This window comes from Chrysoperla carnea, chromosome 4, assembly GCF_905475395.1.
Source record: "Chrysoperla carnea chromosome 4, inChrCarn1.1, whole genome shotgun sequence".
Classification (NCBI taxonomy): Eukaryota; Metazoa; Arthropoda; class Insecta; order Neuroptera; family Chrysopidae; genus Chrysoperla; species Chrysoperla carnea.
Genome location: NC_058340.1, coordinates 36,854,537 through 36,873,383, shown reverse-complemented (window position 1 = coordinate 36,873,383; position 18,847 = coordinate 36,854,537). Strand labels below are relative to the sequence as shown.

General features: G+C 27.9%; 1 protein-coding gene across 2 annotated transcripts; it reads left to right on the top strand.

Annotated features, from left to right (window-relative positions):
- Positions 1-498: 498 nt before the first annotated feature.
- LOC123297604 (toxin Tbo-IT2-like) lies at positions 499-14,675 on the top strand. Of its 2 annotated transcripts, none has more exons than XM_044879344.1 (3): positions 499-889; positions 10,908-10,977; positions 14,278-14,675. In XM_044879344.1, exons 1-3 carry the CDS (start codon positions 793-795, stop codon positions 14,438-14,440), a joined length of 330 nt encoding a protein of 109 aa, XP_044735279.1. In that variant the 5' UTR covers positions 499-792; the 3' UTR covers positions 14,441-14,675. The 2 variants fall into 2 exon arrangements, with proteins under 2 accessions (XP_044735279.1, XP_044735280.1); XM_044879345.1 differs by having other exon boundaries at positions 505-889; positions 14,305-14,669.
- Positions 14,676-18,847: the final 4,172 nt, after the last annotated feature.

Below are 18,847 nucleotides of genomic sequence, written 5' to 3'. Positions count from 1 at the left end.
TAATTTGTTTTAGAAAAGTTTATCTTTTGAAGTCGGTTTTCTTTTTGTTAAAAGTTTATTTTATTCTTATTTTTATGAAAAGAATTTTGTAAGAGCATTTAGTATTTTTTTTTACTATTTTTGTCCTCAATTTTATCAACTTCTCGAAACAGAAAAACCTTCAAGCTTAGATATATATAAACTTTTTCCTTATTTTCGGACAAAGAATCACATCTTAAACTATTTTGCAATATTAATGGAACATCCTGTAAACATTATCGGTGCAATAGCCACGTCTATTTTTGTTTGAGATGAAATTCGCCAAAAAATACATTCTCCAGTATTCATATATTTATTATATATGTGTGTGGGGGTGTATATGATTCTGTAGGCGTCTTAGCGAATGCGTCGTCTCTGCACATAACATACATGCTAGGATTGTTGAGGTGCGGCGCGGTAGATGGCGCTGTACGTATATGTATATATTGGTATCGTAACAGATATATTCGTGTCGCGATGCTTAATTTTCATTCATTCATATATTTGTAAGCGTTAGAAGTACAGCATAACAGTGTTATTAGAGAACGTACATAATATTACGACATTCATTTCCATCATATCACAATTATCTGTTAACACGCGTAGACGACAACACCTTTGATCGATTGTCACTCTGTATATTTAGTATTTACAAAACTCAGTGACACCTGTTGGTTTTTTGGATTTGACTGAAGACGAATTAAAACTGCATTTTGTATTTGAAAAGTATTTTTGAAGTTTTGAAAAGTTTTAATTAACGAAAAAAAAAGTATCATGAGGTGTACGTGGTTTTTCTTAGCGTTTTTAACAGCCATTATATTTTCAATATTTATACCGGGACCGGTTAAGGCTGGTCCGTATCTGGAAGATGGTAAGTTTTTATGTATTTTTATTAATCGATGCATAGGTGTTTTTTAAAATTGATATTTGCAAAAAAAATAAAAAATAAACAAATATGTCAGGCACAATAAATGGTTTCCAACAAAAGTTTTATTAGAAAATAAATTTTTCTTAATGAATATTTTTTGTGATCTGGGCAAATAAAAAACAGATATTTTTATTGATTGCTTATACTAACTAAGTTTTATTCAAACACGAAATCATTGAGAATTTTTTCAAATTTCCTTCTTACATTTTTTGCAAATGTCAAATTAAAACAAACATCCTGTATTTTATTTAATACAGGAAAATTGTAAATTCATCTCAAAGCCCAGAAAAATTTTTTTAATTGTAAATAATGTGTCTTCAAATTAGCGACGAGTTACTTATCTCTCGAATAACGAGTAATTGGTATAAAAAAGTCGTATAAAAACTGATCTAAGTAGGTATTGCGGAGAATTTGAAATTATATAATTTTATGTTATGTGTTTGGCTTTATATTTCATTCAAGCCTTTATGATAGTTTATGAAAAATTCTGAAACGTATTATAAAAACTATAAAAACGACCTTCTGTTAGGTTTTTTTTTTTGAATTTCATATTTTGGTATTTTGATTAGATAAATAATAATTAAGATATTAAACGTTTTGGGACTCTTCTGCTCAGAAAACAATTAAGAGTAAATATTTTCTCGATAATATGTCGAATGAAAACAAAAACTATTGAAAATATGTTTGCCCGACAAAAAGTTTTCTACAAAAATATTTACTATTGATCTAAAAGTCTATATTGGTAGGAAAAACGAATGTTTTTTCATCGATAGGATTTTGCTTAAATATTATTTTCATGAATTTCACCGATTTTTATTTATTCCATTTGATTTTCTTCTAATATTATTTATTGCAATTTTTATTTCATATGTAAAATTCCTAAAATGTCTGAATTAATTCATTTTGACATTCTTAATTTTTTCGAAATTAATTTTTACCTTTTAATCAGACTGTAGTTATTCATAAGATTAGGCAAGGATTTTCGGTGTAATTTTCCGTGGGAACTATGTGACAGAAAACAATATATTATGATATTTTATGAAAGGTTGAAGCAAATCAGGATTTTTTAACACGCTTTTATTAGCCTGGAATGTATCTATGTATCGATGTAACAGAATTTTTGAACGAGAGTTTTACCCACTTCAAAGCGTCGGATTCGGTTGAAACTTCGTACACTAATTGAAAACTGGTGAAAATACTATAATTTAATAATTTTATCCGATTTTATTGATTAGGATCTTATGGATTAACGGAAACATCTGAAAATATGGACATTTATTTGCGCTCCCACCATATTTATAATGAATTTTTGATAAACATATAATGGTTTAAAAAACTAAAAAACACATAATAAATACTAGTTTAAAAAAACTACGCTTTTGTAACAAGCTGAACTAAAAAGTAGAAAATAATTAATCAACCATCTGTCAATAAAATATTTATAATAATTGAAATTTATCACCCTTAGCTTTTTTACAAACCTAGTTTTTTTTATTTTCATTTTTTTTAAATTAAAAGTTAAAAAGATACGTGCGATGAGGAACTCTCAGTTTCAAAAACAAATTTTGTTTAAAAAAAACTTTCCTAGAAAAATCTCAGTTAAGGCATCGAACTTCGTATTCCGCATTGGGAATATATATTTTGAGTATTCAATAGAGTAAATTGTATTGTGCAGTTTCATTTTTTCTGTTAAAATCACCCGATCTATAAAAAAATAATTTAAATTGTTTTCAAAAGCTTGTTAAATAATTTATTTTGTTTGTTTTTATAATTGATTTAAAAAAAAAATTGAATTTTTTTTCAATTAAAAATAATATCAAATCGAAATTGAATCTCAGAATTGGATTATTTATTTTAAACTAAATATTTTTTTTCATGTATGTAAATAAAAATTGGTAATGTGCTTTGACTTTCATATTTTCATGATTATAATTAAAATTATTTCGCAATAAAAATTTAGCACCACGGTTCAAATTGATATTCAAACGATTTAATTATAAATACGGTTTCACAAAAAGTTACTATTAACTTGAAGGATACTTAAGACAAGGGATGTCAATAAAACTAAGAACATAAAACCTTTATTTAGAATTATTCATGATATTCATAATGTTCTTGAAATCATTTCCAAGAAAATTGATATGTAAATTACTAATCTAATGACAAACAATTGTTAAAGCCAACACCCAAATCTTTTTGGAACTGTAAAAATCTTTACTAGTATGCAAGATCTGAACGTTTAAAAATGCTAATTAAACAAAGAGGAAGACAGCCACTAGTGACGCCATATGTGAGTACTGCTATAGAGATCACATATAAAACTTTGTTTTGCTAAAAGGAGATGGAAAACCTTTGAATAGAATCTTTGATTGCTTCTTCGTTTTTAATCAATTTTAATTTCATTTTCAAATTTTGTCATGGAATCAAGTCAAGTTTTACCTCTTTTTGGGTAATATGGCCAGTTCGATATCAGGATTATCCTCTATTTAAATATTTTACGTGTAAACTACTTTTAAATTTTAGCGTGCAAACAGCAACAATATTTTAAAATACATATATATATCTATGAGAAATATCACTTGTATAATTGAAATTTATAATTGAAACACCTTAAGCATGTTAAAATCTATAATAATAATGTTGACATAATAAAGAGCTTTGTTTCGATTAGAATAATAACCCCGTAAACCAAAGTGTTTCTAAGTTATACATAATTTTTTTATTTGTAATGAGCATATGGAAAATCTTGAATAACATAGAGGTATTAATAGAGACACGAGATTCTATTGTCAATTAATTTTCCATTGTTATTTCAAATCAAATTATAATTAATGACTTATCATTGAAAACACTAACTAAATAACTTGTATCGTAGAGGAAGAAGTACCAAGAATCAAAATTAATATTTAAGTGTTTTTTAAAGCTAAAATATCAAATTGTCTGTGAATTTTTTGACTCTAATTCCTCTGTATTTTTTGTTTTATCACGAAATTATAGCCCCAAAATGTATGTATTTCGTCTGTTTCTTCCAAATTTCTAAACTACTTCTCATAATTTGACAAATGAGGTATCGTTAAAACCTTCTTGATCCGCCGCTAGTTTGAGGCAATGTGACGTCATATCAAATGAAATATGGCACCTTCTAGAGGACATAAAGACATGTACTAAAAACAAATTTTGATTTGATGATACCGTCTTAGGAATCAAATGGTGTAATGAGCACTTATTTTTTATGTACATATGTTATACTTTATCACAAAATTACTCCAAACTAGTTTAAATAAAATAAAGTTCAAAAACTAAATTCCCACCTACTACAAAATCAAGCTCTTAAAAGTATGAAAACAAGAAAATATTGTCCTCTAAAATAGTTATGGTCAGTAAAACCGTTTTTAAAGTCGAGGAACCTCTGTTCCGTTCTGTGGAAAACTTTTTTTTATCTTTGAGGTCCCTCGTCTGTAATGATGATTTTACTTATCATAACAATTTCAGCCGAAAATGTCTATAATGTCTAATAAATAATGGCGCATTTTTTATGATCATTGCATTGCTGTTTTTACTGCTTGATAATGATTTTCTCCAAAATTTTTGACATTTATAACGACGTGAATGAGCTCCTATTTCCCACCCTCTCGAAAATTTCAACAGCCTATTTATTAAACTTTAATAACCCGGGAGTTCCATTTGCGAAATGCAAGTTACTCCTGAAAGAGGATATCTTGAAAAAGGCCAATCTTGGATGGAAGGAAGAACGTACTTGTGGTACTACAAGACAGATATGGTCTGAGTACAATTGCAGGCGTTCCGAAGGTCTTATATCACTTCCAAGGGCTTTCACAGGACACTGGCTGGGCGGCAAGCATGCTGAACGCTTTGTGGTACAGAAGTGAAAAGGAGGAGACAGTGTCTCATCTTCTCTGTCATTGCCCAACTTTTGTCATGAGGAGATGGTCTTACTTGAGCCAGCCTCTCTTTGACGACCAATCCGACCTAAAGTCAGTCGACGTTCTCCTGCTGTTCTTAAATAGCTCCAAATGGTTCATGGCGTAGTGGCCGGGGATGAGCCAACCCTTTTACGGCAACACAACGGACCCTATGGTCTAAGTGTGTCCCACCCCAAGACAGCCACTCTAACCTAACCTAATCATTTATTAAACTTTTGCTTCTTTTCTTAAATAAAATAAAATCTATAAAATAATATTTATAATAATTACTTTGAGTATTAATTAATCCATTTTTACGTTGTAATAAATAATGAGTGTTTATAATCACTTTAAATGAATTCATTTAAAAATTAATGAATTAAAAGTAATTTTTATTTACTATTTACGATTAACTTTGAGTAAAACAATTTTATTGAATACTTAATATTCATTATTTCTGAATGTATTATCCTTTTAAATTGATTTTGTAAATATGGGTTGTATTTACAAAAATCGATTGGTTTAATTGATTGGTGTAATAAAATATTGTACCACCTATTATAAAATAAATGGATAAAATTTGTTTTTGAAGATGGATTATTTTAGTTAAATTATGGTTCTGTACCTATTTTGAAGTACATAACATACTTTTCACATTTAAACAAATAAATATATCGAACCTGTATGGCAAATAAATAATTCTTGAATACTCAGAGTATTTAGAAGTTCAATTAATTCAAAAGAAATTATGCTAAATATGCTCAAATTACTGGGACAGTGAAATTTATGATTTTTACAATTCAATGAATGGAAATCTATATCTACCTTCACTTTCGCGTCCAAAGTTGCCTTTTACAATAATTGCAATCAGATTAATAATAAAAAATGATCAAAATCTTTGGCAGTTTTAATTTACTTAAAAAAAGTTTTAGAGACAGACCGACAGACCCCTTGTTTTATTAATTGTTTTAGAATTTGAAAAAGTATGATTTTGATTTAATTTTGATCCACAATTTAATTTTGGTTGTAAAGTGATTTGGAGTGACTTAATAATCCAAAGATTCGAATATTATGTGGATTTTGCGATTGAACGACATGTTCTCGATTTTAGTCAAATCTCAGAAATTATTCATTAAAAGAATGCATTTCTATATATCTTGTATAGGCTCGCAAAAAAAGTCACTGAGAACATTAAAATATAAACAACCTCATTCCTACGAATTTAAAAAGGGTCAATTTCTGTACGATAATTAGAGTCAAATTTGCTGTGACAATTAATAGCCTTCTCGAAAAAGCTTGATTGGACAGAGGAATCACGTTGTCCAAAACTTTAGCCCCGTTTTTCATTCCCTTTGGAGTTTAATTTTGGTAAATTCTTCCTTATCAGATCCTTACGTTATACAAAGAAACAACCTCTCCAAGTTTCAGGTCTCTGCGGTCAGTGGTTTAGGCTGTGCATTGATCCATCATTCAGGACAAAGCATTTTATATGTATAGATAATTTTTGCACTCAACATTTATTAAGATTTTAAACATTAATTAAAAATTTTTCTCACTCTTTCATTTTAAAAGTTGAAAGTACATGTTTTTGATTGGGGTTCAAGATCGTATCTTTTTTCGCGGAGATACATTTTGTTATAAATACGACCATTTTTTTCAAAATAATTCTATCTGAAAGAACTTCCGTGCCAGTGACTGTATTTGTGGACTGATGAAAGAAATTTAATACGGAACTCTAAAACTTTAATCAAGTAATAAAATAAAAATGATGATAGATATTAAATACTGAATGAAAAGTTTATACTATAAGCAAATATTGTAGCCAGTGGCTTTTATTTTAAATCGTAAATAGGTATTAGATATCGTAAGAAGCTTGTATATTACATGAGTTTATACGTTTCTTATTAAGCAGATAAACTAACATCAAGTTACAGACTGTGAGTCCATAATGAAGCGAAACTTCTATGATTCGTTACGTCTGCCATTTAGAGATTATAATAAAGGTAAATTTGATATCAAAGAAAAGTAAGATTTTAATTATGGCTTAGATTGAATTTATGTAAATCAAGTTTTCAATAATTTGCTGTATATGTTTAAAGAAAGTCATTTCACAACAAACACAATCAATACCTGCAAAAAAATGGCAGAAAGCTTACATTTATTGAAAAAAATGAAAAATTTCGCTTTTCGGAAGTACCTGTCATTTATTTGTACGTCTTGTTTTGTCAATGGTTTTATTTTTAAAGAAAAAAAAAAGAAGAAAAGATCAACAAGAAAATCGAAAAATTTAATTTCAAATTTTACACTCGAGCAACGATTAAGTCCATTATTTTCTTTATTGCTAAACTCATTTTAATTAATACTCAAAAAGGTAGATAAAAGGAATAATAAAATTTCATTATAGTTTCACGGCTTATTAATATTTAGTTATGCTTTTAGGAAACTCAGAAAAACTAATAAGAATTCTAGCAGATATAATAAAATTCTTATATCCGCTATGCTGGACAGTTTTCTTATATATTTCTATCTCCCCTTTCTTATCTGTTTGTACAGCCTTAAACCAAGAAGAAGTCTTCCGGTTTGGCTTCAATTACATTATGTTCATATAAGAAAAACTTTTGCTTGATAATTCTTTTTTTTCCAGGAAAAGGCAACTTAATCACTTAGAGGCAATCACAATTGATTTTAAGAATTGCCATCTTAGATTTACAACCCCTATAAAAAAATATATTGAAGAGAGACATCATTTATTATAAATCGTAAGACAGAAAGGGGCTTTGTTAAATGATTAATACATACTTGAAATGTTCGTGAGTGACTTTCTATTGCCGATTCTACGAAACTTCTCTCTAGAATTTTTTCCAAAATGTGGCGTTTTCAAATAAGCTTGCCAACGTCAAATTAAAGCTATTGGTCTGAAGAAACGCAATAGGAAATTTATTTCAGATCGATAGCTTGAAAATGCCGTTATCATGCTCATTGAAAATGCTACACTTTCAACAACAAATGCTTAAGCATCCTTTCTGTCCCTGTTTAGAAAATTTATAAGGACAAATTTATATTCAAAACGTTTACGTTAGTTAGTTTGAGAACAAATTTTTACCGTTACAAATTTATAAAAATGGCTTAAGTTTTAAACCGTTTCTTCTCTCTGGTAGTTTTCTAGTTATTTAGATATAGACATGTGTTTCTGTCCCCGTAATTTTTCACCTTGTTCATTTCCTTGATCGGTAATATTTTTCTGTACACTTTTAAGGTTAAAAGGTTATTTAATTTTCGATCCAAATAAAAATAAACTTTCAAATTTTCTCCCTCACTAAGGAGTATTTTTAATTCCGGTAAAGGTCATTTAGCTATAAGGGTTGATTGATTATATTGTACGTACTCCACAATATTTTTTATATTAAATTTTTACTATTTGATATTATTTATTTCCTTTCATTCAATATATTTTCGATTAGGAACATATTTATGTTACTTGACTGTTTCAATACGACAAATTTATTTATTAATTCTTATTTTATTAAATTTAATAACTTTCTTCGTTCATAATATAGTTTTATGGAGCAATAAAGAAACGACATATGGGAAATATTAAAATTGAGTTATGGGAAACATTAAAAAAATTGTAAATTCACTTATATCTTCTATCTTATTAAAATCGAAGTGATGTTCAATTGAAATTTAATTTTCATCTATGTTAAAAATAAAATTGTTAAAGTGAAGATAATAAAAAAAATGTATGCATGACGTTAACGTAATCTCGGTTTTGATGGAGACTCTATCCAGAGGAAGGAGAGGCAAGATGAAAGTTACAGAATATGAATTATAAGAGAAAAAATTTGATGCCTCCCGACTACTAAAAGAACATTGGTATGGCTTACGTTTGTAACAAACACCTGAACCACTGCAAAACTATTGAATTTTTGTGTGATTTTAAAAATAGTGTTAGATCAGTTGACGAACCAACGCGAACAAGAACCAGGGAGACTCAAAGTTGCTTGCTCCTTTATTTCGTAAGTGTCTGTTTTTAGCTCGAATATTACATAGATGGACTATTGATTCAATTTTTAAGAGGGGTAGCAGCTGTTTATACCTCTGCCCTCTTACCTGCCACAAGGGTACTTTCCCGGCCCTTCAACGATTCATGGAATACAGGAAACAAAATAAGTGGTCAGGTAGTGATATATTAGCACGTCGTTTTGAATATAATACCATGTTTTATCCGAATCAAAGGGCTGACTAGCATTTGTATTACAATTGATCAGTGTGGATTACATCTTAATTCCCATTATTCAAGACCTTAATTATACTTGATCATCCGTAGACCCAAAGCAAATATTATTTTTGGATCTCATGGATTCAGCAGTTTTTCCGAAAAAAAATTTCGGTGACCTACAAGCCTCGCTAAGTCCTCGCAAACTTCTTGCCACTCTAGTAAAAGAAGATGCTCTTTTCAGCGGACATCTTAAGATCTGAAAGTAACCTTCTAACAAAACGAACCTATAAATACAGTATACCTAATTTTAAAGTCCTTAATACAACTGTTAAATACACTAAAATACTTTGAGAGTCCATTACAATCAATATTATCGGTACTAAGTTTCTAGATTGATAAAGGTGTATTCTATTATATCATCGCAGGCAATTTTCAATTCTAATTTTACTTGTTAGCAATGTTGGCAGCATTTTCTTCTTAGAAATAAAAAGTAAAAAAATCTTTTTCAATAGTGTATTTGTAATGTTACAGGTATTTTTCAAATGAGTAGCATTATTACTTTAAAGTTATTTCTCGACATTAATGATTTCCCAAAGCGAATCTTTGTTGATAATCCATCTTCATTTCAATGAACTACACAAATGCATTATAAGCAATTGCAGAAATTTTTTGATATACTTTTAAGGTGCACACACGTTTATGCAAATTCTACAAGTATGCTTGAGCAACCTTTAACGAATGATAAATTTTGTTATGTGACAGTTTTGTATATATCATTAAAAAAAAAATTGAAATCTATACATATATTTTACCTCTGTAAAACAATCTATACCCTTATTTCGATTGTTATGGAAGGGGCATAAGTAAGAACAATATGATGGTCTTTACTTTTAAGTCCAGTGAAGCGGGCGGGTATCAAACAAGTGTTTTTATAAAAATAAGCTGTATTATCATATCAAAGATTTAAAAAAAAAAAACAGAAATACATTTTACTAGAAATGCAATAAAAATATTATTGCTATTTTTTCTGTAGCTACAATTTATTTAATTAATTAGAATTATTTAGAAGGTTTGATAATTTTAATCATATTACAAATTTGCATTATTTTCCTATCCAAACTGTATATTTTGTATTTATAAATGTGACTTGGGGATTGTACTGACATGACAGCTCACTGAGATTCGTGTAGTACCTACACTTTTTCTGCAGATCTTAATGAAAATGATTTTTCTTTATAGTTGACATTTTTTCACGTCTTTTGAAGTCATTTGCCAGGAGTTGGTAATTCATTACGACGTATTACTTTTATAAAAATACTATAAAAGGTTTTTTTTTCTTCTCCAAAAATTAATTTTTTTGCTATCGTAGAAGGATATCTTAGTAAAAAGAGTGCTTTATATGTTTTTTGAGTGGTATGGGTAGTCTTTTTGGTGTTTGTTTGTAATATTTTTACACTTTTCATTTTTTTAAGATTTTAGAGATGAAAGGTAATTTGATCGAAATTGTTCTTAACTATATTTTAAGAAAATCTGCTCATCCGTTAGAAGATTATCGCTTCTTTTCTAGTTGTTATCGGAAATGGAACCCTAAACATGAAACATAGCTAAGAACATTCTCAATCAAATTTTCTTTCAAACAAAAAAATCAATTCGGTTTATAAATTTTTTTTAGCCGTGGGTTAAAAACAGAAATTGTCCGAAAATATCTGCAACGTGTTCATGCTGTTCACTCGACATTATTGACACAAATTTTGTTTATTTAAATAATTTATGAAAACTATTAAAATCATATATATATATAATTTTTGAATTGTTTCAGAGGATGGTTTGGAACAGGATGACTACACAGAAAATGCAATTGAAAATTTACTGCAAAACGCTGCTCAAAAGTGAGTAATTAAATTCATTAAAAAAAAAAACATTAAAGATTTCAACGAGACGAATACATTCTACTTTCTCAAACACAGACAAATAAAATATTATTTCAAAAAAACACTTCTTTACCTGTAAAAGCTAATTATTAATGTGAAAATTATTTCGCGTGTTTAGTAGTATTTACAATTTAAAATATTTTGTTTGTCTGTGTTAAGAATGTAAGGAAATAGATTACAAATATTTTATATTTCTGGTACTAGAGAGATAATTCGGTTATTTCTTGCCTTATTAAAAGAAATGAAGTATAGAGTGTTTTTTAGAGGTTCCCATCTTTCAATGAGTAACTCTCGTTTGTTTAGCAGGCGCCTGAGAGACTTGGAGAGTATAGAAAAAAAGTTACGTCAAGGAGCGCTTGTTCAGAAAAGCTTATAGATAAATATTGCGTTTATAGATTAATGTTGCCAGAAAACCTATGGGCCAATATATAATGATGCCAATTTTTAACCTTGTTAGCACTTATACCACTCGTTTTTTTTTTAGAAAAGCATCTAATTTAACTTAAACGGTTCTTTGATGAAATAAACTAAAATTTTTGTAATCTATGAAACTTCGAATACATTATAAATGTAGCAAACTATAATTGGATGTATTTTGCATGAAAATCTTGGAATGAATGTTCAAAATATTACATTTTATTAGAAGATGGCTGCTTAGGTAAAATTACGTTGTATAATTGGATAATTGAGAAACAACTTTTATAAATAAGTTTATAAAAATTGCAAAAATTTCATAGAGTAAATTTTAAAAAAATGCATGTATTCTTGATATTGCTTGACATATGATTTAATACTTTCAGTAGTAATTTTGCACAAATGAAATGTGGTTGAAAGGGCGTTAAATTAGAAAAAAATATCTTTACAGATCATTTTAAAGAATACTAAGCTATATTCAGTCATATTCTAATGTAGTGTATATTCCTTCTCCTTTGTTTAAATTGAAAATAGTAAATATAGATGTTAATAATCTTTAAAAAAATTTGCTTTTTTAGTAGATAGAATAAATATATGGCAAAAAAGTGTGGCTTTACAATTACTTTTGGTAATTATTTTAGTTCTTATGTATAATTAGTCTAAATATCACACTAACACACAAATTTTTGCTGGCGAATTCTAAGCTGTAAAAAACTTACAATAAGACTATTTAGTAATGAATTCTACATAAAAAATGAATTGATTGCAGTTTTTCTTAAGTTATTGTTTTTCAAGCGTTAGAGTAAATCCATTTTAAAATTTAATTAACTAAGTTAATGTCGTCACCAACAGAGCTTATAGTTGTACGAAATTGTGAAATTGTTCATACACTGCTCCATGTTTATACTAGTTTTTTTATGATTTCTTACTCAAAACGAGGTGATGATTGACAGCGCCAGAAAAATCACAGGCAAAGTTTGAATAGGAAATTTTCCACACTAGTGCATCAATATGCGTTATTGAACAAAAATATTTGTGGATTTATTGTTCGTATTTCCTTCTGTTATTTTTTTGAGAGATACTCGCAATGTATGCTTTTTTTGCAGTGGGTAACGATTTAAAAAAGCAAGTGCATTTAGGAAGGATTCATTTTCATATCTCAATATGTTAACTTTCAAAACATTATCAAAAAATTTGATGAACTGCTTTTTGATTTGTCTTTTTTTAACTTTTAACTTATTTGGTATAAAACTCCTATAATATCTCTGCATAAAAGTTTCATTGTGTAAGCAAAAGTTGAGAAATTTTTAGATAATAATTTTAATTTTGATATCAAAGCTATGATTTGTAGTTATGATACATTTACGGAAGAGTTTATATATTATTTTACGCTTATAAAAATGCATGCTTTTCCATTCACAGGCACCAACCAGTAACAAAACTATTTCTCCTATAGTACTTCTAGGTATAAATCGAAATTGTAAAGGATTTTATGTGGCGTTTAATGTATAAATCACGTTTGGTATGGTAATTTTTTTATTTTTATTTATTTTACAATAATTTGAAAATCACTCCTTCAAAGAATGAAAACAGAATACTGCTATGTCAAAAAGTATCAGGGCTTATAATTTAAGGCACACCATCTTTGTGCAGCCAAAAATAATAATTATTTTTCTATCTTAAAAGTAGATCCTCTTGAAATAAATCATCATTGTTGAGCTTGCGCGGTAATTTGGTTTAATAGCTGAAAGTAATTCATAAAAACATAAAAAAGGTAACGCGAAGCAAAATTTGAATACTCAATAGTTGATCGATAATATTTATTATGTTTTTTGCATTAATTGCAATTAAAATTTTTGCTCAATAGTCTAAACAATGATCCATTATTGTCATACATAAATTTTTCTTCCACAATTTTTGTCGTTTGGGGAGGGAAATTTTATAAAGTGAACATAAAAATTTTCTAAAATTGGATTTTTTATTAACCGTCTGTAATTTCAGAATAAATATTACGTAACAACTTCAGCTTTTAAAGTACCTTGATCTATTCTGATGCCGATTCATTCCTTTGAATACAACACTCGCATACCTATATCCAGTAATGATTACAGCCTTTTTTAATGTTGTGTGTGCCAGAATTGACACGAGTAATCTGTCCAAAGCACGACTTTTGCAGTATTTGTTAAACAATTAATTATGTTTTTTGGGACACGTCGAGTTTTGATTGAGACGTCCGATAATTCTCCAAAATATAGCATTCGGTTTTTGAGAACACGTGGGAGCAAGTGCCTTGTCTCTGGTACTATTTGGACAGAATGTTAATCACTTTTATACATTGAACGAAAGTATTAAAAGAAAATTTTTTGAACATAAAATTTTACCAAACATTTAAACAGTTGTATGTATCTCTGCGAAAAATCATCGAACTTGGTACAACTATAGCTCGTTTGAAAACTTTTATTTTTCTAATTTAGTGATAACATTTCTCATTCTTTTCGCCTTCCGTTCAAAGCGGCAATGGGTAATAAACATTTTAGAGCATTTCAAATGAGCTAGAGTTGCTCCAAATTCGATGATTTTTCGCAGAGATGCAGCTGTTTGAAATTTTGGTAAAATATTGTTTTAACAAAATTTTCCTTTATAACTTTGGTTCAGTATATAAACTAACAGTAAATTTGACGTTATCACTGAATGTCTTATAGATATTTTTAATGTTTAAGTGTAATCAAGCTATTTATTCCCATTTTTCAGTTTTTTTTTTTAATACTTTATTTTTAAAATTGTTGTAGACGCTTTGTATGTTTGAATTGATGTCTTCTTGAAAAATTTCTAATTTCCTTTCAGACGTTCTTCCATTATTTATCTTTACAGACGTGCTTGTATAAGACGTGGTGGAAATTGTGATCATCGACCAAACGATTGTTGCTACAACAGTGCATGCCGTTGTAATTTATGGGGATCAAATTGTCGGTGTCAGCGTATGGGCCTATTTCAAAAATGGGGTTAAACCCAACATCCGACAAATTTTAGTATACATTTTGTATAGAATGTTTCTTTTTATACCATCAACAACATCCATCACGTTTATGGTATAATGGAAACTCCATAACAAAATTTAAACGGCCTGTTTGTATTTTATTCACGACCTTATGCTATGTACAACTGAATTTATTCAAACAACGGACACACTACACATGAAAAATTTTTAGTAATTTAAGAAAAATAAATTATATTTAAAAAAAAAAAAAAAAGAAGAAATATTTACAAAATATTTTTAATTTCAAAAAGAATTTTGAATAATTTATATAACAAAATCTATTTTTCGGTGATTATAAGGAATAGATTATTCTCGCATTGTTTATTAAAACATTTCTTAGGTAAGTATGAGAAAATCTCAAAAGAAAAATATACTCCCCTTACATTAAATAGATTTTATGCTTCACATAAAAACTATGTACGCTATACCAAAAACAAAAAATTAAATGCATGTTAACAAGAAACTAACTAGTACATATGTTGGGCGATTTTAACAACCATAAAAAAATTATTTTGTGTACCATATTTATTAAATGTATTTAAAAAAATATATATATAAATTACAAAAAAAAAAAAAAAAAAAATATAAAAAATAATCATCTCTTTCTGATTGGTAAATTTTCCAGCCAATTTATCAATCATAAAGCATAGTTTTAAAATATATCCTTGTCTGTCTTACATAAGAATCCAAGTAATATACATGACTTATTAATTCTATTATATCTTTTAAACTATATTAATTGCCATTATTACAATATGTTCAGTTTGTAATATCAAAATATGTTGTGCTTTTCTGTTTTCTAAAAAACCACAAAAATTAATGTAATTTCTATTTAAATAAAATAAAAAATAAATGAAATTGTTACGTAAAATCTTCCTCGAAAACAAAAAAAAATTCAAACAATTTTATTTATTTTGTAAAAAAACATTTTTTTGGACAAAATCTAAAAAAATATTATTAAATATTTAACAAAATGATGATTATTATATTTAACATCGTAAATATTGTGTATATGAAGAACATTAAATTAATAAAATACATCAATTGGCCGATATTGTTTTTTCTTTTCATATTTTTTGAAGACCTTGTACCTAAATTTTTCTTTCAGAAGTTGTAATCAGGTTTGTATTTGGAATCTGCGAAGTTGTTATTTTCATAAGAAATAAGCCCGTGCAATAGTATTGCCTTTGTGGTAGTGAAAATATAAGGCGTGTTATAAAAATATAAAAATTATAAAAATATAAAGGTTTACGTAAAAAAGTTATTCTTTATAAAGATCTCTGATTTCGAAAATATTGACAGCCAGATATTCATTTTCGACATCGAATGTACAGAGTGCCAAAATTGAAAAGGCTCTATTTGAATGTTAATGGCCGTTTAGAAATAGACTATTTAGAACAGATAATGAGGGAAACGGTGCAAAAAATCACTCCCGAGATTGGTAGGAGTGTATTTAAAAACTATACAAAAAAAAAAAATTTCTGTAATAGTGTACCATATTTTAACACAAGACTACTAATGAGTTGGGTATTAGGTAAAGATATCGGGCATAGTGTGACCTTAATGTACTGTATTTGCCATAAAAAACTGCATGCTAAATTTTGTTTGCTAGAAGGAGATACAAACAAATTCTTAATGGCTTTGATTTTTCTTCCCTTCTCTGCTATTTGCTACATGAATGAGCTTTTATTAAAGCAAAAGTAAATAAATAAATAAATTGTAGATAAGCTCTATTGATCTTAGTTCAGATAATAATGAATAGTTTATTGCATCCTTCCACCAAGAAATTTTCCAGATCACCTATTTCCAGAACTAAATTTTTGGTTTATTTGGAAAATCAGACATATCAATAAATGTAAAAGATAAATCCATTTATTATTTAAATGTGCTGCACCATGTTCTTTAATACCGAGAAACTGCAATGTTAAAGATACTCGTATAAATAAAATATAATATTTTCTTAGAATTTCTATGTTTAATATAGGTAGTTCGACGCTTGACTCGAATAAACACAAACAGTACTTTTGAATGTTATTTCATAGAACTTGAATAAAACAATGAAATGCTTCATTAGGTTATAAGGGGGGAAATATATCAATATCTGTTCTATATAAGAAAAGGTGTAGTGCCTAAGATAAAAATTGATATTTGTGTGTTTTTAAAGACATACATAAAAATATAACAATGAAAATCTTGAATATTGAAAATAGTTTTGTTTTTCATGATAATACCAAGTCAGATAAATAATAATTTTGTAATAAAATAGAAATTATGGTGGAGGCGACGTGAAGGACATATAATAATAATCCGATCAAAATAATATAAGTAAAAAATCTCAAGTTCAATATTTAGAATATTAAATTGATTGTCGCTGAACCGAAAAAAGAGTTCAAATCAAAATGGATGCCAAGTGCAGTCGATAATCTTGAAATTTAATTATAAGAACATACATTCTAAAATAAATTTAAAACACAATTTCTTGTTTTTTCTACTATTTAAAAATATAACTACTAAAATTTCATCAGTAGAATTATTTACATAAAGCAGATAACTTTAAACCTAAGCAGATAATTCAAGATATTATTGAACTTTAAAAAGATAAGAGCGCATTGCCAATAAAACGCCCCCTTCCCCTCAAATTGAATAATTTTTTATTTTCTGATAGCTATTTGATCGACAATTTTCAACTTTTTATATCTTCTGGAAATAGGTTCGGCTTTCTATCTATTTTTCAGTTAGTCAGTGATAAAAAGACCGATTTGTATACGCTAATATCTTAATAGCCGTTTGAGCTGCATTTTTGAAATTTGGGGTTCTAGTTAACCTAAAAGGGAATTAATAAATATATCAAATTTCATGTGTGCTTGTATAACAGTTAGAAAAGCACAAATTTTTTTTGTAAAATCTCTATTTATCATAATAAATCAAGAGCACATTTCTAGAGCTATAACATAAACTTTATATTAATGTGGTATGTATTTTTAGTGTAATCCATAATTATCTATAAAAACACCACTTGAAACGAACTATGGGATACCAGATAAACTAATTCCTCCAACAGATGAGAAAATAGTGTTCTACAACCATTTGATTGTGCAATTAGTTTATACCTAAATTAAATTACACTTTACATTTACTTTAAGTTTTTCTAAAGCCATATAAAAGTTTTCTCGCACACAATTTTATTATTATTTACAATAAAATACTTCACATCCAGTTAGACTTGGAAATACTAGCCACAATATTCAGGTGGATTAAGAGTGTATTCTGGTCTAGAAGCCTCTATTGTAGGCACTTTTCAAACTTACATTATAAGAAAATGAAAAACATCTGTGTATAGCCATTTGTTCATATGATATTTATTTTCATTGTAAAAATACAAAATTAAAATTGTAAAAAAAATTAAAATTCTTCGAAAGACAGGAAAGTTGAATTGGCGACTACAAAAAAAACACGGCACCCTGCTTGACATGATTCCAGCTCATTTGAATCAAAAAAATCTGAATCAAATCACTTGAAAAATTCTTAATTAGTAAAGATGTCCTTATCGTATAAAACCTCGGTTAGAAGAAAACACACAAAATGACGTTAAAATGGAAAAAAATCATTTTAACCCCTTTTTGACCTTTTCGAATTTATTTAAAATATTTTACCTGTAAAAATAGGTAAAAAAATCCATTTATTCTCAATTCTAGACCAAAACCTCCTTAAGAAAACTTATAGCAGGCTTAACTTTTGTTTTGTTACAGACTCTTTTTTTTGAATGAATCATTTTTGACCAGTCGATCAAGAATATTATCTTTTTATACTTTTTCGACAGTTTTCAATAGCCGCAAAGTCCTATCTTTGTTGAGGATTGGAAAGAATGGCTTGTGATTACTCCCTTCTGATAAGGTGATTATCATGTATCTTTCATAATAAGCACGTAATCAGACCAATTAAGGCTCACCATACTTGTAACAAAGAATTTGATATTTTACGTCAGTATCACCCAGTCTGTGTGTGTCTTTACTACTTTGGTGTTTTTATATAAAATTAACAAAACCATATAAATAAATATATAAACATCACATTTGTACATTATTTATTTACTTTCAGGAGCGGGTATTTATTTATTTAGTTTCAATCTTGGAATTACTTTAAAGTTTCCTATAAGGCCCTTGGCACGATTGTATAAACATTAAAATTATTTAAAAAAGCTAAAATTATTGTCAAAACTAGATGCTCAGTTAGCTATGAAATGATTCTTTGAGATTTAATTATATTAAAGCCCTAACTGTTTCGAAAATTCAAAATCAAGAGAATACAGCTAATTAGATAAACGGGGACAAAATTCTAGACGAATCGCGCATGCTCAAACTTAAATGGTGATATTTT

Excerpts from the sequence above, each read along its gene's own strand:
- LOC123297604 (XM_044879344.1), top strand. The coding sequence starts at position 793 with ATGAGGTGTACGTGGTTTTTCTTAGCGTTTTTAACAGCCATTATATTT. Across the intron at positions 890-10,907 it reads TGGTCCGTATCTGGAAGATG|AGGATGGTTTGGAACAGGAT; the intron begins GTAAGTTTTTAT and ends GAATTGTTTCAG. Across the intron at positions 10,978-14,277 it reads CTGCAAAACGCTGCTCAAAA|ACGTTCTTCCATTATTTATC; the intron begins GTGAGTAATTAA and ends ATTTCCTTTCAG.